Genomic DNA, 25485 nt, shown 5'->3' on the forward strand with positions numbered 1-25485 from the left:
AGTACCCTGTGTGTATCACAAATTTAGGACACCGGTATCAGTTTTGTACAGATAAGAGCATGAACTGCAGAGGTGAACCACTGTGCTGTGTATTAGCGCCATCAAGTCAGCTGACTGGTGACTAAACAGCTAAAAGATTGTGGGTTACTGCAAAGTAGAGCAGAGGGACTTTGTATTATCAGTGATGACACTAAAGAATAAAATAACTAATCAGTTACCCACTTTTATTATTTTCAATGGTTCTTCTGATGCAAAGGCAAGAATATACGAGTGTGTGCGCGTAAGGTAAGTTAGAGGTGAGATATGATTTTAAAGATGTGCTGTTGTCAGCAAACCTGACTCGGCTCTGCTCTGGCTGGGAGGTAATAGTGACTGCAGCAGCCCCCGCACACACACACATACATATATATTTATATATATATATATATTTATATATATATATAAACCAGCATGTTCAACAAAACATAGCTCACTGCTTAAGCTCGTTACCCACTTCGGACATAAATACACCTTGCCTGCATAAGCCTTTCCTTCCTTAGCACAACCTGAAACACACACTCACTTGCCCACTCTTCTTCATAAGCATCATCTTACATCTCATAAACAGCTCTCCTGGCTGCGTCTGAAACTGTAAACATTTATAGTCCTTCGTGGAAGCGCCAAAAATCCGTCACAGATGTTTGTATTCAGATCGCAACCTAAACACAGACCAGGTCAAAGATGTAACATCTGTTTGTTTCACTGCCTCCATGATGCTCATTTGTTTCCTTCCATCATTTGCTTTGCGCAGCTCAGATTCATTCATTTTCTCTTAATTGTCCCGCAGCAGTTTGGCCATCAGAGAATACGGATTTGATTTTGGTTAAGTTGGCCCAACAAATCCTCCTCATTCCACCATTCACCAGTCACGAGGAACTGATGCAACATTGTTAAGAGCTTGCACATTTACAGATACCCTCACTGTTTTGATTATTTTACATCTAACTATGCATTATATATATTTTTCCATATTGATGGTTTAATTCACATTCTTTTCCATGTCAGAAAAAGCCAAAAATGAATCAATGATTATTTTCTTGCTAAATAGATTTGCTTGTAAAATGTGAGGTAACAGCATTAAAAAGAAAAAGCTCAAGGTCACATCTTCTAATTGCTAATCATTAGCTGAACGGCATCAAAATCCTTACATCTGAGCAGAAGGAAACAGGGGTTTGGCATTTGGCACATCAAGACTTGTTTTACTTTAATCAGTTAGCAAAATTTCTGTCGATAAACTTCCACACGCCTAATTACTCCCTACTAACTTGCCTTTTCTTTCCTTCTATGGTGCAAAAAGTGCTGACACACTGTCATCATGCACTCTTGTGTCATTTATATTCAGATTACATAACTTAAAAAAAATCTGCTGTCAAGTATATACTTCCTCTGGACTCCTATACAGCTCCTCTTTCTTCTCTCTGGTAAATAAAGACTGAGCAACAAGCACAAACTATCTTCCTTCCCCTCCAGTTTTCCATGTACAATGATGTTTTAAATTCCTAACATTTCCACCAATTCATACCTAAATCAAAACTTCAACTATTCTTCCTGCTGCTTCTTACAGTCATTTTCCCTCAAACAGTCCACAACGATCCACTTTTCCCCACCTCTTCTCTTTATTCACTTCATCAATCATCCAACCACATATTTGCTTTCTCCTTCATCCATCTATTCATCCATGAAATCTTTCATTCCAGTCAGACTACAGGAGTTACATAACCCCTGATGTTTACCTCTGCAGCAGAATGTCACAGGCCATTCTCATTTTCCCAGCGGTGTTTCCTCTCACTGTGATCTACTCTTTTTGTTTAGCTTTGGGGTTTTTATGCCACTGGATCAAGCCGGTAGGCGGTTCAGTTTCTGTCAGTTTCTCTGTTGAGTATCTTCTTTCTCGTCTTTCCACTGTACTCAGCAAGCCAACCTGTAGGTTATTGAAGTCCAGTGTGAGAAGCGAGCTTGACTTTTAGCCAAACTCTGCACGATCTCTGTGTTTCTCTTCTTTTTGCCTGTTAACCAATTGACACATCTCCTGTAGCAGCAGTATCCAGCTGTTAAGCTTGTTCTTCCTGAACCCTCAGTTTTTCCTTCCTTCTTCGAGTACCTGGCAGGTCTGTAGATCAACCTTGTATTCAGAGGTTATCCCAATTGAGCACTTTGAGGTGTCAGCGTCAGTACAAGCAGGTCTAGCAACAGAGCCACGGTGTCAGCAGGGTGCATGCTGTAGCGTCCTCTAAAACGGTGTGTGTCTTGAATTTATGAACAAGTGTGGATGTGTGTGTGTGTGAGTGAGTGAGGTTGCCTCACTCTGCACTCTGTCTCCAAAAGTGCTGCAGTAAATATCCAGAGCTCTGCTCAAATATATGAGCTTCTGATGTAACCAGGCAACAACCCCAGGAGGACCAATGGGATGGGAGGGGCTGAATTTGAGACCCAATTGTAAAGAGGGAAGAGGGAGGGAAAGCTATGTGGGCCAATCTTACGGCAGAAACTGGGAAGAGGGTTGATTTTTTTTGTCCACTCAGTGCCGAGTATGAACTCAGCAGTTTACAGTCAGCCCCGTGGGCTGTGTAATGGCGCGCACGCACAGACAAGATGCACACAAACTAACAGATGCCTGTGTCTTTTAAAACACCCTGTATGAGCTTTTTCCAAAAGAGAAGAATTAAAACATTTAGAAAATACAGACTAAAAAGGGACAGAAACAGTGTACGAAAGAAAAAGGGTGTGAAGGAACAAAGAGGCCAAAATATTTATACCAGTCAAAGAAGGAAGAGTTAAAAAGGAACAAAAGAGAGAACAAGTATGACACAAATGGACTAAAGGTGAAGACTCCTATCAGTGTGCTGATTCATTGCCTACAAATATCCCTGATAATCATGACTCAGACAAAGCAAGTAAAACTGAATGGGAACCGCTTCGATCAGAAATCCTAAAGAAACTTCTGTGGGTTCCCTCAAAAGAGAAGTAATAAAGACAAAAATATCCACTCGCCGATCAGCCAAACTAAACTGACAAAGTCAAAAATCTAAGAATTTTCCTGGATGGCTTTATCGGTTTTAGTTTTCTTTCTTTTAGTCTATTTTTTAGTTCAGTTAACTAAAATGTGTTTTTTCCTTATTTTGTTAATATTTTTGTTATCTATAATTACCATGGTTGTATATATTAAGTTATTAAGCTTTTTTAAAAGATGTATATTGAAGTTTTAGAGAACTTTCGAGTCTCGTAGTAAGAGCGGAGAAGGAAAACAATAGACTAAAACCATTATAGCCCCTGAGATTTAGAGGCACAGCGCTCACTAAGCATGACCTCAGCAGAAAGACAAAAATCATGAATCATCCTGAGCAAACAGCTGCTGGGTAAAAGGCAATACTAAATACTAAATACAAGACTAGGTACATATTTTACAAAAAAGAAAACCAAATACTGATTTTGTCTGTTTAAGCAAAACGTACCTACAAAAGTAACTACACTTAAAAAATAAGCATTTTCCATTTGGGAGCTTCAGTGTGACTATGAACACAGTGTGTTTATATCAGACAGTGTGCCTCTGTTCTTCTGTTCTGGACAAACTGTAAGGTGAAGCTTCTGGAAGTTTCCATAAAGAACAGTGAAAGTTAAAAGTTGATGATTTTACAGTTGCACAAGCAAAATTTAACCCTCACATACAGCAACTAGGAGAAGTTTGATCCAAATTTTTGTTTTCTGTATGATTTTTTAAAAGGAAGTTTCGACATATTAGATCCGTATTGACACTTTGTGTTCTGTGCTTATGATTCAACTGATCCTTCAATTAGTTAGCACAACTTCAATGATTACAGTTTGGATAAATTCTTTAAAAACTTCACTTTAAACTTGACGACTGGGTATTATTATATATAACTCTAACCGCCGTCAATTTGAAGACCATGGACTTGCAGATTATTGACAGACTACAAAAATTTAAAAAACTTTTTCATGACCATCATAGATAAGAAATGTGCAATACACCAAATCCGCTCAGTGGTGTACAAATCCTGCTAGTTCCAAACTTCCTAAAGGACCCAACTTTAGATTCTGTTATTTCCATGTGGGATACACCTGTCTACACACAACGTTCCAGGAATCTCTCAAGGGAAGAAACAGACGAGGAGAATGTGTAAATGTTATGAAGCGTTCTTCATGAATCATTAACACTACTTTGACTTTCAGCCTGCCTGGTATTACCGCTGACTTTGGTGACGCCTAAACTAAAACTTTATCTTCTATTTATAACATACAGACACAACAGGGGCAGCATGTTGACAAAGAAGCTTCAGAGCCAATCAGAATAACTGTTTTATCTATTGTGATTTAGAAACGTGAGCACTCTTTGGAAAGATAGAACAGCTGTCCCCGAACTGTGGATGAGCACTGATAGCACGTCAATGAGCGGTACAATCTGGGTCAGCTGGTATATCATTTTACACACTGTGCCCGAAGCTACTGCCAAGGCCACAGTCTAGAAACAAAGGGCGAAAGGACCAGGAGACCTGTTTGAACATTATTAATGGGTTCACTGGGTTGTACTGACAACAATTCACCAAGCCATAAGAAACCAGTCCCATCAACTTAATGCAGTGATATAGAAACATATAATTAAAGCCAGAAACACACTGCTGCTGAATGGCATGTGTCAAAACAGCAGCTTCTAATGTTTTCTATGTATAATTAGAAACCCTGCTGTGACTAGTCACACAATGATGTGCGTGACATTTCACACAACTGCAATAACCCTTCACCTACACTTATAAACTTGGTAAGGTGTGGCTCTGCAGACTGGCTCTACAACTAAGAAATCAAAGTTCAAATGGTGGATGCACATGGGATTTTGTTGTCCCTCACAGACAGGTTATTTAACGTGGTCCGAGTCACACTTGGCCGTTGTTCGTGTCACTTGATGCACATCATATGCCATGTTGCAGTGCTGCTGTGGCTGTGTGTTTTCTCCTTTAGGTGTTTCAAGCTGAAGGCTTGTGTTATCGTTTCCAGCTCACTCTAATCTCTGTTCCATGAGTGTCACAGTGATATAGATGCATGGAGAGTGGAGCTGACAACAACTGTGCAACAGCTTTCTGTCATTAAATTAACTGCAATGACAGTTTTGTTTAGCTCTATTTGATTGCGTTGTACATTTTTTTATGTCTCCTATTACTTTCCCACTGCCTTGACCTGCTGATCCAGCCCCCTCCATGTTCCAGACCTCTTTGTTAGAGTAATCCTCTCGTGCTGAAGAAAACACACTATGACAGTGTTGACTAGTTCTGTGTATCCTTTTAAATGTTTTGATTATGTACTGATCCCTCACTTCCTGTGTGCATTACACTCCTTTTGCTATAGAAACATACATCACAATTTAAAAATGCTAAAGAAAGAAAAGAATCTAAAAACAACTTGGTCTGTGTGCATATCTACCTTTTTTCTTTTGGTGTCAGCTTTTGAAAATAAAGCAAACATGACCTATCCATATACAGTCCATGTACAGGTCACGCAGAGATCTTATAGCCAACATATTCGAGTAATGGTTACCTTAAGCATGGGCAGGGTGCAAGTAAGGAAAACCTAACGGAGAACAGCATCAACACATGTCAATACTTACTGAAGGGTTGTTATTTATAAAATTTCTGGAAGCAGACTGCAGAGCAGAGACAGCCCAGAACAGGTTTACCTTATCAATTTGTACCAGGAAGCAGCAAAGCCCTGGGAAGCAGAGCTAATTATGTGTTGGATTTGAACACAAAAATCCGCAATTATTTTTTTCGCTTTTGAAAAACAAGACAGGGTGGTTTGAATTGGGACATTTTCTCTCCTTTTTATACATGATGTGATTCTTTCAGCATTTGTGATAGATCGTGCTATCACAAGCTTTCAGCTCTGGATGAGGATATAAAACTAACCATGGTTTCTGTCTCTTTCTGTTCCTCATGTGCAGAGAGTTTAAAGGCCCTTTTACACTGTGCAAACTCGAGGGAAGAATTGTAAGGGGACTGTGGTACAATTTGTGCCTGTTAATCCAAAACAGTGGCTATGAATTACACCTGATAAGGACTCCAGCGGTCAGTTTGGAGATCATTTTGGACCAGTGCAATATGGCATAAAACGATACAGAATACACAACCAAGCTTTCAACATCCAATTCACACAGGTAAAAAAGTAAGTGACTGTTTGTCTCGATGCATGCTCAATCATCCAGGTAAGGAAATCCCCAAAAGCTGATTCTGTTCATCTGAACGATGGGTTTTCAGTTGGAGAAACAGTTCATCACTCATCCAAGTGACTTCTTCAGTCTCAGCTCACTGCAGGTTTCCCAAACATATAAACAGTTCCTTTGCACATTGCCCAAAACTAGGACCAGACCAACACAGATCAGTTTCATGATTATTAATATCCAAATTGTTGTGACCATTGACAGTTTGGTCAAAGCCAGTGTAGGTGACCCAGAAGGGACGAGGTCAGACATATATGTGTGCGTGCACATGAAAATTGTTGGCACAAATGGACAGAACAAGGCTCTCCAGCCTGGTATGGTGTCCCAGTGAGATATACGAATCATTTCCACAGTCACACAAAATAATCTCACGTGTGATTTTTATGTACACAGATGTAATCTGCTTCACGAAGAGCTACACAGGTCAGTCACGCTAGACTGGTACGACGCTCTAAAAAGTAAAAAATTGAGGCCAACTTGTCTTCAAAGGTAAAATTGAAGACAAACGTTTGCTAATCTTTTTAAAATCTACTGTCAGGCTGACATTTTTCCTCCTGAGGTCTAGTATTGCATTATCACTTAGATTGAAAATCAATAAATCGTTCACAAGTAGGGACATTTTCCAGTTCTTATCTCACTGTGGCGCTTTTAGCTGCCTGAATCTCCATTCCCTCCATTAATCCATCGCTCTCCTCCCGCTTTTAGCCATAGACGTGCTTTCTAAGGGTGATGCTTCTCATGCCGCCAGGGTATTTCAGTGATCCCATGAAAAATACTTTCCACACATGGAGAGAGAACATAAGCAAGGGCAGAGAGGGAGGGAAGTAGTGATGGGGTAAGAAGAGAGATCAGAAGAGAAATTCCAGGGAATATATATATAGATCTGAAATGAGTAGAGGCTGTTGGAATCTAAGGTGTGTGTGTGTGTGTTGGCTGTCAGAGTCTATTAAGAGGGCACAGCAACAGCCACAGAGGACAGCCTTCCCTGTCTGTCAAGTCTAGACAAACAACTGAGCCACCGTTAACGCTGAATCACTAGATGGGAACTTACCTTTTTGGAGCCTTGTCAAAGCATATGGCATATACATATATGGAACAGCAAGCTCAACTCAAAAAAAGGTTTGAGGACAAAAAAACAGCCCAACCTGATTTTCAACAAAAACATTTCTGTGTATTTTAACAGAAAATTAGACAAGTCTCCAAATCTGATGTTAAAACTTCATGTAGTTCTATAGAAACGACACTGTTTATCGTCCACATCTCGTTGTGTTCTACCTAGCAGTGCTTATCCTTAAATGGTTTAGGGAGTTAGGTTTGTAGTGGGATCACTGGTGTAATTATGTGGCAATGATAAATAGTTAAAATGGCTCATGGATCTGTCAGGAAGATCCTTTGGCAGAACTTTGCTAAGGCCCCATAGAGGTCAGGACTGGCTCTGGATCAAGCACGTGGGTTAAATTAATAGACTCGACTGTAAGTGTTTCCAGCTTGCTTCCAAAAACGTGGTGGTTATAATCGTAGAAAACAAAAAACAAACCCATCCAATCATAACCAGTACCATCCTTAATGCTCAAATTCTAAACATTTATGCATTTAATTTAACAAGCCTATGAAAATGTCAACTCTGAAAACACAAAAAAAAAATTTTTTTCACATAACCAGACTCGAGAGGACTAAATAGGACTAGGAATTTAAAAAAAAAGAAAAAAAAAACAATCTCTAAATCTGTGCATTATTGAAATGGCTCTGCGGAGTACCCTGGATGCTCCATGGTCTACAAATACCACAGTAATCCCCCCCAGACCAGACAAGAGGTTAGTCGAGGTCAAAGGGATGATGGCTGCAGGCTAGCCACGGCTAACCGAGATTTAATACCAACTAAAATCAATCCCATGTGACTTCAGGATCAAAACCATCTGATGTGCATTGTTTAATTTAAAGAATTTACTGCATGTAATCCCCCCTTTGTTTTCACTGGCAGTCTGTGCACTGTGGTACAATAGCTGCAACCTTAAATCTTCCTCTAATAAAGCTCACATAAATATAAACACAGTCACGGAAAACATTTTGTATTGAACCACAAACAAAAAATTAACTGCTAATACCAAAGATACACACACTCATACTCCAACTTGATCCCTGCTGTCATTGCTGACCTTTTATACTATAACACAGTTAAATATGTTCACAGTGGGCTAAAATGGGACCACAGCACAAACAAGATATCATCCAGTTAACTTCAGAAGCATACACTGACCTAAATACATTGCAACTGCAAAAACACTAAATTGTCTATATTAGTACACATCAAAAGGGTCTGACTGAGAACATAAAACAGACTGCTTTCTTGTGTGGAGCAAACTAGAAGTAACTAATCTGTAGGCGTTACGATCCAGATGCTACAAATGTGCTGTAAAAGATGCCCATTTCTGCTAATATATAAATAAAAGAGGAACTGATATTTCACATGAAAGAAGTAGGGGTGCAACGATATTCGTATTGATATTGAACCGTTCGATACAGTGCTTTCGGTTCGGTACGCATATGTATCGAACAATACAATTTTTTTCAATTTTTTTTTTTTTTCAAATTTTTTTTTTTTTTTTGTGTCCCGTTTGGATCTATAGCCATCAGAATTGTTGTCTTGAGGCCAAGAAAGATGCCAAGAGGATTTATTTTAAGTGGATCATCATATTGGTCCATTTGATTGACCTTTATTATAATTATGAATTTATTTTATTTTCAGTTGCAAACGGGACAGACATGACTGTGGGATAGGACAGGGGGAAAGAATGAAAGAAAGAGGGGGAGAGAAAGAAAGAAAACCAAAGGGGAGAAAAAAAAAAAGAACAATACAAAATTTGTAATTTATTTTATCAACTTTCCTTCTGACGATGCTGTCTGTGTTGAGCGCTCAGTGAATCTGCATTTGACTACTCCGCCTAGGCTCGAGAGTGCAGCCTAGGCGGAGTAGTCGAACGCAGATTCACTGAGCACTCAACACAGACAGCATGGTCAGAAGGAAGAGCGCAGGGCAAGCTAGCGAGACAGAAGTGGACCTCCCCACCCTCATTCAGATCTGGCGTTTGGAATTATTTTGGTTTTCATGTGACATATGACCCTGAAGGTAAGCGAGTCATGGACTAAAGTAAAACAGTATGTTGGATGTGCCATGCAATGCTCAATTACATGGGTGGGAGCTAGTGTGTTAGCGCAGTTAGCTCGTTAACGTGTTGGCCGTCTAGCCCCTCTGTATAGGGTAGCTCGTTAACGGAGATTTGCCGTGTTGTGGCGTTAAGGTTATTTCAACGAGATTAACCTGAAAGCACTAGTGGGAACACAACGAATATGACTGCACATTTACACCGACATCATCCTAGTGCAAAGACAAAAACAACAAGCATGCTACTAACTTTAGCCGAGTCATTTAGACAGCTGTTAGCACAGGATTCTCCTTATGGAGACCTGATATGTTTAATATGCTGCTGAGAATATAGCCCAGAAGAAGCGGATAGTATAGCTTTTATTTTGGAAAGAGCCATTTCTCTGTAATAAACTCTCTTTTCCAAAGATGAGTGATTCCTCAATCAGATACAGGGCTCGCAATATCGCTAGCCCGACGTCCCGGGGCTATCTCTGCCCTGCCTGTCGGGCTATTGTAGGAAGGAAAAATATATGTCAATGCTTTTGCATTCTTTCAGAAATGTAGCTGGGTAATTATGTCATTGGGTGAGCCACTGTCAATATGTGACATATTGAAATCGTGTTTGAATTTGCGCTTGTTTTTTTGCTTTCACTTTGCAATCGCGCGAACTGTGTATAGAGAGCGACAGCACTGATCTGTGAGTGATGATAATTTGTGCACCAATTCCTCTGACATCGTCTTATTAATTGTTAGCTTACTATGCAAACATGACAAGTGAAATCTCCCGCAGCTTAAACATGTGAGAGGTTGATCGCGCAGAGAATCGCTGAGCTTATGTGAGTGCGGCAGGATATATATTTCACTACGATGACCTGGATGATTGATGACCTGGATGATTGAGAACCTTCACAGACAGATATATATTTTAGTTCTGCTGAGCCAAATAAGACAGGTCAGGGTGAAGAAGTGACAGCCAAAGAAAAGCTTACCACAAAACGGAGAAGTTATGACAAATGAGACTATAAGGCAAAAAGAAAGTGCAGCTTTATGGTTTCATGGACAAAAGAATTTCTGTGGCTGCAATATGACGAGCTAAAAAACAACACGCACAAGGGTTAGGGTTAAATTTAAAAACTGTACTTTTGTGTTAAAATATATATTTATAATTTTAATAAATGACAAATTAAAAAGGCATGAACATTTTTTTTGTATCGAAAAAATATCGAACCGTGACACCAAAGTATCGAACCGAACCGAACCGTGAATTTTGTGTATCGTTGCACCCCTAGAAAGAAGCTATTTTCCACATGTAGGCATGCAGGTGTGCCTTGAAAGTTTGGCTTGTCTTTTGGTGCGCCTTGGGATTAAAATATTTGTTTGTCTTTTTAAAAATCACTGTTTCTAGGGCATCATAAAATGAAATAACTCGATGAGTGAATGAGCTATTGTTCCTACACTGAGAGTCCATTACAGACCAAACAAAATCTCTCTTAATCAGACTGAGACGAGCAGCTGATAAAATGACCACATTGCTAGTTGGCCTGAAGGGCTGTCGAAAAATAACACAGAACTGGAACGTCTTGGTTTTTAATCCAAGACATGTCATGCCCTTTATCACATGTCATATCCTCTGCCTAATATGACTCTGACACATCATGTGATCTAATAACAAAGACAGAGATGTGTGACCGCACCTGACTGCGGGGTTGTCATCGGTGTGCGTGCGTTGCGGTGAATCTGAGGCAGGGCCGTCCTCCCCGTCCTGAGGCAGCTCTTCACATTCTGCCTCACACTTCTCATCATCCAACAGCTCTGTGATCTGCAGACAGAAATATAAAAGGATGTAAATGAGGAGCACTACAAGTACTAAAACAATTAGATTTAAAAACAGGATTACATTACGGAACAACAAAGGTTACAGCACAGGTAACCACCTGTACTGCGGGTGTAGCATAATCCAGAAATGTTTATCAAAGCGGTTTCTTAAAGGGTAATGCGATGCATGTTTATTTTGCAATAAAGATTTCGGGTAGTAACGTGAAACTTTATTTATCTGTATCTCATGCTGAGTGGAAATATACACGCTGACATTAACCAGCCTCACGATGGAGTCCAATGAAGACGGCCAACTTCACTGTTAGGTTTACAGTTATAAGAATAGCATGTGAACATATCCTATATTTTTATTTTTCAGGGACTTCCAGTGATTGCAGAGATAAAATCATTTCATATAAAGCTGTATATACTCTGTGTTTGCAAGGCAGAACCAAGATGTTACCGTTTGTTCAATTAGATATCCAAATATAGACGACGCTAATGAGTAACACATTGACAGCACAGATGTAGTCTTCAGGAGGGAGGGAAAAAACATTTCTTTGACGGACAGATGGAGGGGGCGATGAGTGGACAAGAGAAACGAGAAGGAGGGAGAAGGACGGGAACGAGGGTTTAAATTCGGGCTTGAGGATGTATCATTTTCTCGTTGACGTAGCAATGTCCCGATGCATGATAGTCACATTCCAAGACTGTAATAAGGAGAAACCAGACCACAAGGTATGCAGCACGTGGAGCTTTGCTGTTTGATATAAAATAAATTAAAAATTAACAAGTGAATGCATTTTTCTTCTAAATGGCAGATACTCAACCTTTTTTAAATGTCAGACTGCATCCACAGCTGTAAACACACTGAGCACATAGTTGACATGTATGATACGTGTGGGTCTGTGTACTCTGCAAATATAGAAAGGTCACAGAAATGGGTCAAAAATTGATTATTAATATAGAAAAATAACCACCAGAAGACATTTTATTTAATTGCGGAGGTTTCTGGATGTTAACTCAACCATATCACACAAACTCTGTGAAAAACTGAACACGCAACACACACACCAGAAGGAAAAATCACCGTCTTGTTTTTCCTTTGACTCACAGAGAGCACATGTCCTATTGTAGGTGCAGGAAAATCCTTTGATTGGCCTGCACGAGCCACATATTCAAAGCTTTTACAGAGAAGGAAACAGGGTGATGGAAAAAGACGAGCTGATGCTGCGTGTTTCTAGTGCAACCTAAACTCGACAACAAACTATTGAGTTTCTTTTGCCGCAGCTCCGGTTTTAAGGCTAAGATCATGTAAGAAGGTGTGAATACGATGAGGAAAAGGTCAAGCGAGCGAGCCGAAGGGAAAGAAGAAGAGTGATAATGAATCTGCCAGTAAAAAGAAAGAAAGGGAGACGGGAAGGAGATGGATGTAGGAGAGAAGGTGGGAGGGGGAATAAATATGTTGACAGAAATAACTCATCATCATTCTGGTAGGTGACAGCATGTGAACAAGCTGTACTTTATGCTCCAGTTCAAGGATTTCTTTTGTTGATTTAGTAAAACATGACTTTTATAAACAGATATTTTTTCCTGTGTAAAATCATCAGCTATGTCTTCAGGCTACACCTTATGCTCACATTGCATTAGACACAAGTTTGACCTCAACTACAAAAACCCAGAAAGGAACGTGGACTAAAAGGTTAAATCAGATTCACTGTCATGAGGAAACAACATCACCCTGTTTGCCCTTTCCTGTGCCTCTCTCCTTTGGTCTTCTCAGCATCTGCTGCTGTCACTGTACTGTCACTATGGAAACACCTCTGTTAAAAAAAGCCCTGATTGGCTGTTGGGAAATTCTTGCATCGTCACATGTGCAGACCTAGGAGGATGACTCACAAGATTCCCTGAAGTAAGAGAGCGTGTGTGTGTCTAAGTGAGACCAAGTGCAGAACGTAGACTTTTAAACAGCTTCAGTCTCAGTTTTTATGACAGAGCTTCAATTGAGAAGTGAAAATATCCTTTATCCCAGCATGCAGTTAATTATCACCCCGTAGCTCAGCTTATCTTTACGTGTAGGTGTGTGAAATACTGATTAAATTATATGGAAGCCTGACAGACAATTATTAATCTCCTGACCATCCTTTGCTATTAACACATAAAAAATACAAGTGATGTTAATGTTTCACAGGAGCTGGAAAAATAAGCAGCAGCTCAGCTCATGGTGATGTTAAGAGAGGACTCTGTTCATTTCTGCCTTTACATCACATCACAATCATACTTGGACTTTTCTAGAAGCGACCCTGAATTGGATACGTGGAAGAGAATGGATGGAAACCATGCTACCATCGGGAAATATTGTTTTGATTTATTAAAACTCCAGTTTTGGATGTTTATATATGAATGCAGAAAATTCATCTCTTATCTTAGACATTTATATATAAGAACCCAACTTTCCAGGCTTGCTTCTTTCAGCTGCTTTTCATTAAAACGTTCTCCGCTGACCCGGACATACACATAATTATCAACCAGAGAGCTGAAACAATAAATATAGAAACTGTCATTTAGTAAACACCTTCCTGATGTTATAATCCAAATCAGAATATTTTGAGTGTAAAATAATTTCAGATTATGTGATTGCCACAAACAGATACAAACACACACAGCAGGAAATCACAGAAAGACGGGTTAAACATTAAAATTAGGGCTGCTCAATTAATCGAATTTTAATCACGATTACGATCTGGGCTTTCAACGATCATTAAAAATGACTGAGCCGATTATTAGCCCCTCCCTCATTTATCCGCGACACCTTAAAGGCCGGTCCGTGAAAATATTGTCGGGCATAAACTGGTCCGTGGCGCAAAAAAGGTTGGAGACCGCTGATTAAGAGGACCCGAGGGAAGCTCGGAAAGCTAAGCAGAAGTTATTTGGAGAGTGACTGCCGTTGGTTGAAAAGAGAGTTTAAAAAAAAAAAAACTTCAGTGGTGTTGCACACTATTTTATATTATTTTTTTAAAGTCATTGTTAACCCTTTAAAGTCGGTCAGAGCAGCACGCTCCGTTTTGCGTAACTATTTTTAAATCCCTGTAGAACCTGAACCGTGTAAGCTAGCGCAATAATTTGTTTTGCATATGAAACCGGAGGAGTTGTACTTACATCTGATGCCATCAGCTTGTCCTAGGTCACGGTTTCCTTCCACATATAGCTTTGCAAAAATTGCATAAAAAGCGCTTGCAGGAACAAAAACATAATATTCCAGAAACACGCTTTGCCGATCCTATCAGCTGTTCGTAACACTTCCCACAGTGAAATGATGCACATGCTGTTTTCTTTGCAAATTTGCATCATAGGATTGTTTTTTGTTTTTCCTGCAGTATATAAAAATTGCTGTATCTCCAAAATAAAACTATGAAGACACTCAAAATAAATTTCCTGTGGTGGGAAACTATTTTTTGCAACTTTGTGGTATTTAAAGTTTTGAGGGATAAGCCTCTTAAATTTCTCCAAGTAGAAATATATGTAAACAAAACAAAAGCGATTTTCAATTTTTTTTTGTAGTTTATTGCACTTTTTTGCAATTTATGTAATTACTATGCACTTAATGCATACATATTATTAAAATATGGGCTATAACAGTTGTATTGATGTATAGCAACTTGAAATGCTCCCACAAATGGCACTACAGCATGTAAAAAAAATAATATAAGCTCTGGTGGACTTGGTTCTATGGTAGGTCTTAAAGGGTTAAATAAATATCGTCAAATAATCGTGATCTCAATTTCAGTGAAAATAATCGTGATTATCATTTTTGCCATAATCGAGCAGCCCTAATTAAAATTATGCAAAACTCATGAAAAATTCTCTGCACGAAAAATTAATATTGAATTCAATGAACATGAACTGGGATTAAAGATTTAACAGAAGCATATTCTATCCAGGCTGCTGGTCAGTGACATGGAAAAATTGGTGTGGATAAGCTTTAAATACAAAAGCCCCTGTGTATCCACATTAGCGGTTGACATCATGAACAATGAATCTTGATTGTATAACTTCCCCCTGGGCTAGATGTGTTCATTCAAATGGTATAAATGGAGTTATGAATATGGTCAACAATGTGCTGAGTAAGTTATCAGAAAGCATTTGAGGGGTTGTAACAATATTAGAGGATAAGAGAGGTTAAATCCCCCTGTCAAGATGACCTTGCTTGGTCATTCATTGGGTTGGTTAAACAGTTATAACCCCCCGCCCCACCCCCATTTAGGGCTGTGGAAATCTTTAATCGGGCTAACTTATCAAATTAATGTTTAAAAACAGAAGATGCAGTGCTTTTAGACATCAAGTCCCAGTGATGATAGACAAGTGCGCCTCTGTGTGGTGTGTGTGTGGTCGAGTGGGTGAAACGATGGGAGAGAACACTCTAGAACAAAAGGTCACGACATTGGCCCTTATTTAGCAGTCTAATCCAGAGTTTCAGGATGGAGAACAAGGAACAAGCTGCACTGACATCACTAGCTTGGCTGTCAAACTGTCTGTGGGCCAAGAACACAGAACAATCACAGAACAACTGATTGGGATGGGCATTACCGATCTCAAACTGTGGCCTACATTTGCGGTTTCCAAGGGGTCATTTGTACGTTCAGAGCGGTATGAGACTAAAGAGAACAAAGACGAGAAGCAGTTCTTTCTCATTTTCAGATTTATCTACTGCAGAGTGGAAGCTGAACTGTGAAGTGGACTTTTTTTAAGGTGCTGGAAGTGTAAAGGTCCAAACTGTTCAACTGAATCTCCTCTCAGTGCTTTATTGCTCATTCTTGCTTGCAAGACTGCACTGTTTACTTCCAGCAGTACCACTGGAGAACAGCCCTCTGGCCTAATGTTCCTGCAGTGAGTGGGCAGTGTGATCTAGATCTTAGTGAAAGTAAATAAATCAAGAATGTAGCTGTGTATTCATAAGACGTTATTGAAAAATCCGTAGATCTTTGTGTGTTCATACTATATATCTCTCCACAGCTATTATACATCTCCTCTACTGTCCAACTAGGCCAACAGATCCTCCTTAAATAACTCCACATTCAAACTTAAATAGGCTACCACTCAATAATTTATCACTCGTGTCAGAGGTCCAAGCAAGTGTGTGTCCTCCATCCTAAGCAGGCTGTTCACTGCTGCTGAACACCTTGATATTTATGAATTTACTACATCCACCCAGTTGGAGTTACTGTTCACAGTTCTGACCACACCTGTGCTTTCATTAAGACAGTAATTAAGTAGACAGACAAGTCTTTCATGCATGGAACACATAATCCTAGATTTTCCTAGGTTTTAAAATTATAACCTTTCATTCACTCAACTGCATGTATACACATTGCAGCTGCACTACAATGCAGCTATTGATTATTTTAGTAATAGAGTAATCTCTTCCATTCCATTTTACTTATACAGCACTAAATCACAACAACAGTCACCACAAAGAGCTTTATATTGTAAGGTAGACCCTACAATAATACATACAGAGAAAAACCCAACAATCATATGACCCCCTATGAGCAAGCACTTTGGCGACAGTGGGAAGGAGAAACTCCCTTTTTAACAGGAAGAAACAGGTTCAGGGAGGTGCAGCCATTGATGGATAATCTATTGATTAATGCATCAATTAATCGAGTAATCAGATAAGAAATACTTGTGATAATATATGGTCTAGTACACCCAACACCCCCCTTTAGACTCACCCCTGTTTGCTACAGGTATTGCTCCAATGTAAAACAGGACGGCTGCTTTCAGCTAGGGCTGCCACAAACGATTATTTTGATAGTCGACTAGTCACCGATTATTTTTGCGATTAGTCGACTAATCAGATCATCATCCATTGGACGTAAAACGTACAGCTTATTGCACCAGCAGCATCTGCTCTTATATAACGATCATTAGCTTACAGCTTTAAGTGTTTCAGGTCTGTGCTAACTAAAAATAAAGACAAGATGATAGTTTATTAAATTTTAATGAAATTTGCAGATTGTTTCGGTGAAGTTTAATAAACTCCTTGCTATCTAAAATATAACAGGACACCGGAGTAAATTCTCCAGCATCTCACACTTCTGATAATCAGCTGTCTGCTTGAAGTTTATTCAGCTGTGTAAAAACTATAACTTTAATCTCAGCCAAACCGATTTACTCAGGAACAAATAAAATACAAAAAAAAAAAAAAGCCAAACAATAACATTTTTAAGTTATCTAAGTGACTTATATATGTTTAACCTGAGTAGCAAAAGACGGCGGTGGATTTGAAAACGATTTGCCGGGAGTCCGGTGTTCTCACGGCGCTAGTGACCTTGCCCCCGGCTAGCTATCGAGCTAGTGGGTAACAGACGTCTCCGAAAACGACAGAGCGCTTTTGAAAATATGTGGTGTCTTGATAAACTGAGCAGATATTTGAGGTTTACACAGCTACATTCTCGCCTGAAAATATGTTAAACGTTTATTTTGTGACCCAGAAAGAAGAATAAGAGTAATATTAAAACTAACTAGCTGCCGCCATTGTTGGAAACTGTTGGTGTCACTACCCGATCCGTACTGGAAACCCGATCGGTACCCCGCATGCGCAAATCTTACGTCACTTCCTCTCTTTGTCAACATCCAGTTGTTCAGTGATGACACGACGAATCCTACTTCCGGGCCTAAAGTAGTCTGCGTTTATATCCCACATGTGGTCTCTTATTGGAATTTCTTTGTCAGTGACATTAACTGGAAAAGAGTATGGACAATTCCTAACAAGTATCTGGTAACGAATAAAGTGAAGGAAGTCTCATTTAAAATGCTGCATAAATTTTATCCTGCTAATCATTACATGACAAAGTTCAAAAGGGACATAAATGTGAACTGTGGATTTTGTGGAAGCCATCCTGAGACTGTGCAACACCTCTTCTGGATCTGTTCATACGCTAGAACATTTTGGAAAGACTTCAGTAGATTCATTGCTGGACATCTCTATAAAGACTTTACTGTGAAATGGGAAAATGCTGTATTTTGTTTCTTTCAAAGGCAAAAAAAGAAGATGTTTACTTTATAATAAACTTGTTAGTTATCTTAGCTAAATTTTATTTTCACAAATGCAAATACAGTAACAAAAAACCTAATTTTAAACATTACTATAATGATGTTTTATGTTACATAAAATTGATTAGTGGATCACTTAACAAAAAGGCTATGAAAACTATTACTATTTGTAGTAATTACAAATTATTTGAATGTTTGTAATTCTTTGTATTACACCCCCTGGCATATGTTAATTTTGTTCTGATTGTATACATGTTCTGTATATTGTTTCTTAATAAAGTTTAATATTTAAAAAAAAAGAAAAAGAAAAAAAGAAAAAAAAAGTAGTCTGCGTTTAATATGGCTTTTGTGTTGTTAACATGTTTAATGTTTTGTATTTTCTTCTATTTAATCTCAAAAAGCTCCTAAAACAGTCAGTGATCACTGTTGACCTCCCTCAGCTTTTATTACCAATAATCATTTATTTAAGCTCAGTTTTTAAAACCTTAGGATGTAACTGCAGCCCAGCCCATGCAGCAGTATATGAATGACTAACCTCGTATTGTGGCTGGATTATCTCAGTTGTTCTCCTGGCTGAAGTTTGGTCCTTTTACAGCATCCTGCCATGCGATTACATTTGTTCCTGACCACCGAGAACACTCACGTTGACTTTTATCGAGTGGAAAAAAAGTTAGCTTGTTTATATTATGCTAACATAGCTGTGTCACTAGCGGTCACGTAGCACATCATTATATACCAGCTAGCCAAACTTCAGTAACCCTACAAACGTCCCTGCTGTTTAGTTTTCTGTCTTCATTACACCTGGTAGAGCAGAACGCTGATCATTTTATTAAAGATGGAAGACTTTAGACAGTTTTTCAACTCTCAGTAATGCCATAGTGATCGTTTGATATATGGACCTGCAGCGGAGTTTAGGTCCAGACACGGCTAGTGACGTCAGACTGAACAACCGGATTGCGACATTCAATATATTTGAATGATACCGTTAGCGCCCAGTTAGCTCCTAGCATTTCTCAACAGCTCTGCCTCCTTTTCGACTGCCCGGGACATTTAAACAATGGACACCTCCGTATACAAACAAATTCATGCTTTTCTCCTCCACAGAGAGCGTCCCCCGATTGAACAACAGCGCCGTAAAATACGAAGAATGGCGCCTAATTACAGACTTAATAATATTGACTTAGCAATGTGTCACGTGAAGATTCATCAGCCGGATTAAGTGTTTACTGACAACTGACAGTGATAGCGCACATCATCATCATCACTATTCCAGTCAATCCTCTCCACACAGACAAGCATAAACACACTCGACTATCACTAAATCAAATTTAACACACGTTTGTAATGACGCCAATTCAGTTTACAATAGGGTTCATTCGCTCGGTCAGCAGGTCCCGATCCGTAACTATCTTTTTATTTTTCGTTTTTGTCTACATTGTTCTGAAATGCTTCATTATTGCAAACATTTTAAGATATACTTATTATTCTTAACATCTTAACAGATACTCTGACCCATAACTATCGTAAAATGCTACGACCGGAAGTAGACACCTTTCGCGCATGCGGGGTACCGATCGGGTTTCCGGTACGGATCGAGTAGTGACGATTTTGATAGTCAACAGTTCATCTGCACATTTTAATATACGTTAGTGAAGATTTTTTTGCTGTCTTAAAACAAACAGTGGTGGATGGAGCAGCTTCAGAGTTCAATTTTCCTCATGTCAGCGTTTGTTGGACTCTGCCAGCATTTTTCCAGTAAAGGTTTAAATGGTGATCACAGGAACAGCGCTGCTGTTTTGGATGCAAGTCTCGGTAATGGCTCCTCCTCTTTTCTTTTCGCGGTGTGTAAACAGCGTCCGCACTACACGTTAAACTGTGCCAGCATCATCATCACTGCTGCTGCTGTTGTGTCATCAGGGTTTTTGTTTAAAACTGTGTGGGCTTAATGTTGTTAAACTTTTTATTCTGCTCCTAAATCTGTTGGTACTGCAGGTCTGCTTTAAGTCGCAAAGCGCTCACGTTCCTACGATGACAACGGCACAAAAGCAGTCAAAGAAAGGAATTTGTATCGAGAATTTTTTGTAAGAGAATTATATGAATTACTCCATGAATCGTTGCAGCTCTGCATTAAACAGAAATGACACCTGGTGCAATTAAAGGGTCATACAGCAACGCAGCAGGGAGCAGAAAAGTAATAACAGAAACAACTACCCACATACTAAGTCTTCTCACAAGCTGCCTAACAAATGCATTATAAAACATCTGTTGCTGAAGCCTTAACTTATGTCCACTTCGGGCACAGGGGATGTACAAAGGGATCTGAGGTCTTATTGAGACATGAAACAGAACAATTATGTAACAAGAAAAGAGCTCAAGAGGAAAAGGTCTGAGGTTCAGCAGTCAAATTAACTTCAAGCCTACAAGCCTCATTTAATCTGCAGAAATATCAACTGTGGCCCCAGTACGCAAGGCACTGTGCATCACAGATATTATTATTCCGATGGGACAGTGTGCACACTTTTTATGTTTGTAATATTGGTACTGCAGTGTCGCTGTCTGTCTAAAAGCTATGAGTCACAACAGAGCAGCATTTTAGTGCCACAGGATTGTGGTTGATTAGAGCAATAATATATTTTCAAGCTGGTGTGTATCCAAAGAAAAATGTGGGCTAAGGAATCAAAACACACTATCAGACAGTCCAGCCAAGCCAAGCTAAGCTGCACCAAAAATGTCACAAGCCATCTCAGTAGAGAATCCAGAATATTTTTCTTTCATATTCCAAGCAGAAACCCTGAAACGAAGAAGTGTGAACTAAAAAACAAACCTTTTATTATCCTCGCAACAGCAACAAGCATCAGCGTACTCTTGTTGTCACCCAAGCAGAAATTCAACTGACTCCGATTGTGCGATAAACAAGCTAAAATCCATCTTTATATTCATCTTTGTCAGACCTATTCCCGCCTTGTTGTGCTCCAAAGGTGAGCACAAACACACCATAAAAACAACACCTGCCTTCCACCTTTCTCCGCTCATTATCGTTCATGTACTTCTCTGTTACGCTGCTTTTACAATGTCTCTCCATTTCTTAGGATGAATTGGCTCCTTTTATGTGTGCTAGCTAGGCTCGACCAAGCATTTTCAACTTACTCTTTAGTTTGTAACCAGGCTTGATTCAAGGTCTCCTGTGTGAAAGCAGGTGTGTGTGGGAGATAATCCCCTTCATGAGAGTCATCCCCGGTGTAGAGCAGGGACTGGAGGTGTGAGTTACATGGTTACATCATCCTCCTCCCCTGTCTCACCATCTCTACCTCCCTCCCTCTCTCCTTCCCTTCAGTTATTCCTCTTTTGTCTCTGCACTCTTGTCATTTCTCCCCTATCTTCCTGGCTGCTTTCTCTCCCCCTCCTTCTTCAAACCACCCACTTTTTTGCCCTCTCTATTACATAAGACACATGGATCAGTGCACAGAAATGTCTTTACAGATTTGCTTCTGTCTTCTCATTCTTCATCTGCTCTCACCTCCTCTCTTAGATTATAGTCTCATTCATCTGACAAATCAGACAATAAAACCGAGGTCAACAGCTAACAGAGGGAATGATATGACGTTGCTTGAAAGAACTTGTGCTTTATGTTGTTGTTGTTTAGAGCGCAATTACAATCTAATTAGTTGTCTTTCGCAAGGCAAAGGCTTTAAACTTTTCCTTGAATAAAAGGAAGGATTTGGCAGATAATAACTCCAAGGACTCAATATTACGAGGCAAGTGGAAGCAAAGTCTGCAGTGGTTCGGTTAAGAGCACACTAACTGTGTGAAGCGAAGAATAAAAGATAAGGAGAGGGGAGCAAACAAAGCAAGCAGCTGAAAGGTTTTGAATAGGTGACACAATGTAGATATATAGCAAAGTTTCTCTTTTTCTTTTTGTGGTCATACTTTCACAATGACAGGCTGCCCTTTCACTCCAACATTTTTAGGCTATCTTTAAAGAGTCCCTGCTGTGGCAAACAACGTACTCTTAAATTAAAGTAGCACAGCATTTGAGATACTGATCAAGGGTTGCCTCTTTATTGTTGTATTTTTGTTACAAGGGCACAAGGGCACTGTAAAGTTAAAAGTTAACTACGCCTTTCTTTGTACTGTGCACGACAGCAAAGAGAACGAGCTGTTAGAAAGCGGAGGAAAATGTTTGGTTTAGGCTCAGGTGTTTCTATAAAACTACATTCTTGTAATGCTCTGTGTAAAGTATGCAGGGGTGTGCCATTGTCCTTGGGCGGGAACACCAAGATCATTCGGAGAAAAATTTTGTTTACAGAAAAATGCTGTATTGTTTTCCTTAAACGCCACTGCTTACATTTCAACATTACCAAGAGGAAGTGGGTACAGCTGGTATCAGTGTTATTTACATTTCCTTACAGCAAAACTTCAGCCTGATCTTCTAGCTAATTAATAACTCCAGTTAGACACACTGTAGTTTTTGTACATAACAGGTTTGAATCAGTTAATGTGATGTCTTCTAGATTTCTAATACTGGAGTCAAAATAAAGCAGAATTGTTATTCTCACGTTAGCCTTTAAGGTTGATCATTTATTACATCTAACTTACTGCTGCTGATGCCAACAACAAAATTTAATTATTTATAAAAAAAAAAAAGACCCCAGCGCAAGACAGAACATGCTTGTTAGATGGAACAATCACTTCAAGCCTTTTTAAATTCTTTTATGCTGTTGGGTGACATTTATAAATTTCATCTTTCGCTTTTCATAAGATTTGACTGCTATCTCTGTGCGTAAGCGCTGAAAAACTTCCCCTCTGACCCTGGCACGGTTAAATGCCACATTTTACAGCCAAATGCCACCAGAGAGGACGAAGAAAACACAAAGAGGAGGAAGACAAAGAGGAATCTAACAGCTTTTGTGAAAGCACGCTTTTGTTCATATGTAACGATTGATGCCAATAAATTAACTTTTTTACAAAAGTTTTATTTTCTGCAAATAACTTGGCAAGAAATTTTAAATTTGTCTTGTTTTTCCATTTGATTATTTTGTACTTTGTTTTTGTTTGCAGATTTCTAATTATTATATCAGGTTAAGAAGGCATTTACCATCACTCTCTAGATTTAGAGACTGTGTTTGTTTGAGGATAAAAGAAAAGCTACAAAGACCCCTATGGGAGAATGACCGGGGTGAACAAAAAATAGATGAAGAAGACTTTATTGATCCCAGGGGGAAAATAATCTGTTACAGCAGGAGGGAAGACATGTGTGGGCTGGAAACACCAAAAACTGCATTAACGAGTAAGCTTGAAAATAGACGACCTCTCTGTGGACTGTGATAAAATGTTTTGCTACGACAGCACAAGCTATATTTACAATATCTTCACCATTCACAGTCATTAATAAATTCAAAAGCATTTGCAAAATCAAGTGTAGAAAGTTTGCTATGCTAATTATTGTCATATTATTGGACACCGACAGTACGCAAGGCAGAAACAACAATACTGAGAGGTGTGGTGTAAGAGAGATGGGTCGAACCTGTTCATTGATGGAGCTGTAGTCATTGGTGGTGGAGACATCATCGTCCTCTGAGTCAAACAAGCCCTCCTGATTGTCCAGCAGCTCTGCCAGGACTCTGCTGACAGACTCCTGGTCCCGAAGGTCCTCTCCTTCTGTTGACAGACTGCAGATGGAAAATGACAGAAAAGTTTGAGTTGGCTGCACACTGCTTCCCATGAGATTAATAATACTCCCATGAGAATAAACACCCCTCTTTTTTTAACTTCTGTGTAAACGTGTTCCTGCAAGTGCCAAAAATAAAAACTTCTTTCACTCTTTTAAAAAAAATAGATATTCAGCTGTCACTCCATTCTGTGGCTTCATTAAATGTGATGTGGTATATGGCTTCAAGAGTTTCCTTCCACGGACTTTACAGCTTTATAATCTGATAATTTGCACTTGATTAATCATTTCCACTGAAGATGTAACAATGAAGCTTTTGAATACAAGCAGCTAGGGATGCACCGATACCGGTATCGGCCTCGATACCACATTTTCTAAAGTACTCCTACTTGTTAAAAGTCCCCCGATACCGAGGACCGATACCACGGTCTGAGACCTGTCTATGTTTGAGCGGCATGTAAGGGGTTAATCACAGGCGCCGAGTGCCCGCCCCCAGGCCCCAGCTGCAGCTCAGAGCGGGGAGAAAGCGAGGCGAGACATGTCAGCTGTGTGGAACTATTTCAAAGTGAACGAAGACGCGAAAACAAAGGCGGACTGCAAATTGTGCTCAGCGAAATTGTCCAGAGGAGGCTCTAAAGGTAGCGCATTTAACACAAGTAATTTAATCAAGCACCTAAAATCCCAACACGACAACGAGTACAAAGAGTTTACCCACGCTTATTAGCACAGAGGAGCATAGCTGATGCTATAGCAGTGGGACGGAAAATAGTTGGGCATTTTAAACATTCCGCCTTAGCCTACTCCCGCCTCGAGGACATTCAGGGACAGCTCAACCAACCAATAAAGAGACTGCAGCAGGACGTACAGACGCGCTGGAACAGCACGTATTACATGCTCCAGTCCATCATTTAGCAAAAGCGAGTGCTGGGCGTGTCCGAGCACGAACTCCCTGACTATCTCACCGCTCACCAATGGGCTCATATGGAGACGACTGTTGCCATCCTCGCCCCCTTTGAGGAACTAACTAAAAAAGTGAGCAGCTACGACGCACTAGCCTCTGATGTCATCCCAGCTGTGACTGTGCTAGTGAGACTTCTAAACAGAGAAACAGACGAACTAATTTAAAATTAAATTTTGTTTTTTTATAATTATTTATTCTGTAATATGTTGCATACAACATGCTTTTCATTTTAAATAAATGTTCTTAATTCCAAACTAGTCCCTTGTTTGTTTGTTTTTTGTTAAATTATAGGACTAAAGCTGTTCCCTGCAAATTTAAATCATGTTTTTATTAAGTACTCGGTATCGGTATCGGCGAGTACTGAAATGCAAGTACTCGTACTCATACTCGTTTCCAAAAAAGTGGTATTGGTGCATCCCTACAAGCAGCAGGAGTTCTAAAACAAGTAATGTAGTACTGAATATATACTAGTGACATATCCACACCATCCTCATTAAGTTAAAAGTAAACATCTGTAAGATGGAGACGGTAGCTGTGTACAATGATCAAAATTACGATTCGAAATTCTTAAATAACTG

The 25485-nt window shown here is 39.5% G+C and overlaps 1 protein-coding gene across 6 annotated transcripts in view; it reads right to left on the reverse strand.

Moving 5' to 3' along the window:
• The window catches only part of fam13b (family with sequence similarity 13 member B), a 67024-nt gene that overhangs the window by 16386 nt on the left and 25153 nt on the right, over positions 1-25485 (reverse strand). For all 6 annotated transcript variants that reach the window (XM_085360151.1, XM_085360169.1, XM_085360161.1 and 3 more), the window contains exons 6-7: positions 23803-23947; positions 11102-11226 (exon numbers count right to left, since the gene is read on the reverse strand). In XM_085360151.1, coding sequence (XP_085216277.1) covers positions 11102-11226; positions 23803-23947 — 270 coding nt within the window. The remainder of the gene's footprint in view (positions 1-11101; positions 11227-23802; positions 23948-25485) is intronic.

Source organism: Diplotaxodon limnothrissa, linkage group LG2 (genome assembly GCF_057381915.1).
Source record: "Diplotaxodon limnothrissa isolate DT_005_m linkage group LG2, D_limnothrissa_male_GT1.1, whole genome shotgun sequence".
Classification (NCBI taxonomy): Eukaryota; Metazoa; Chordata; class Actinopteri; order Cichliformes; family Cichlidae; genus Diplotaxodon; species Diplotaxodon limnothrissa.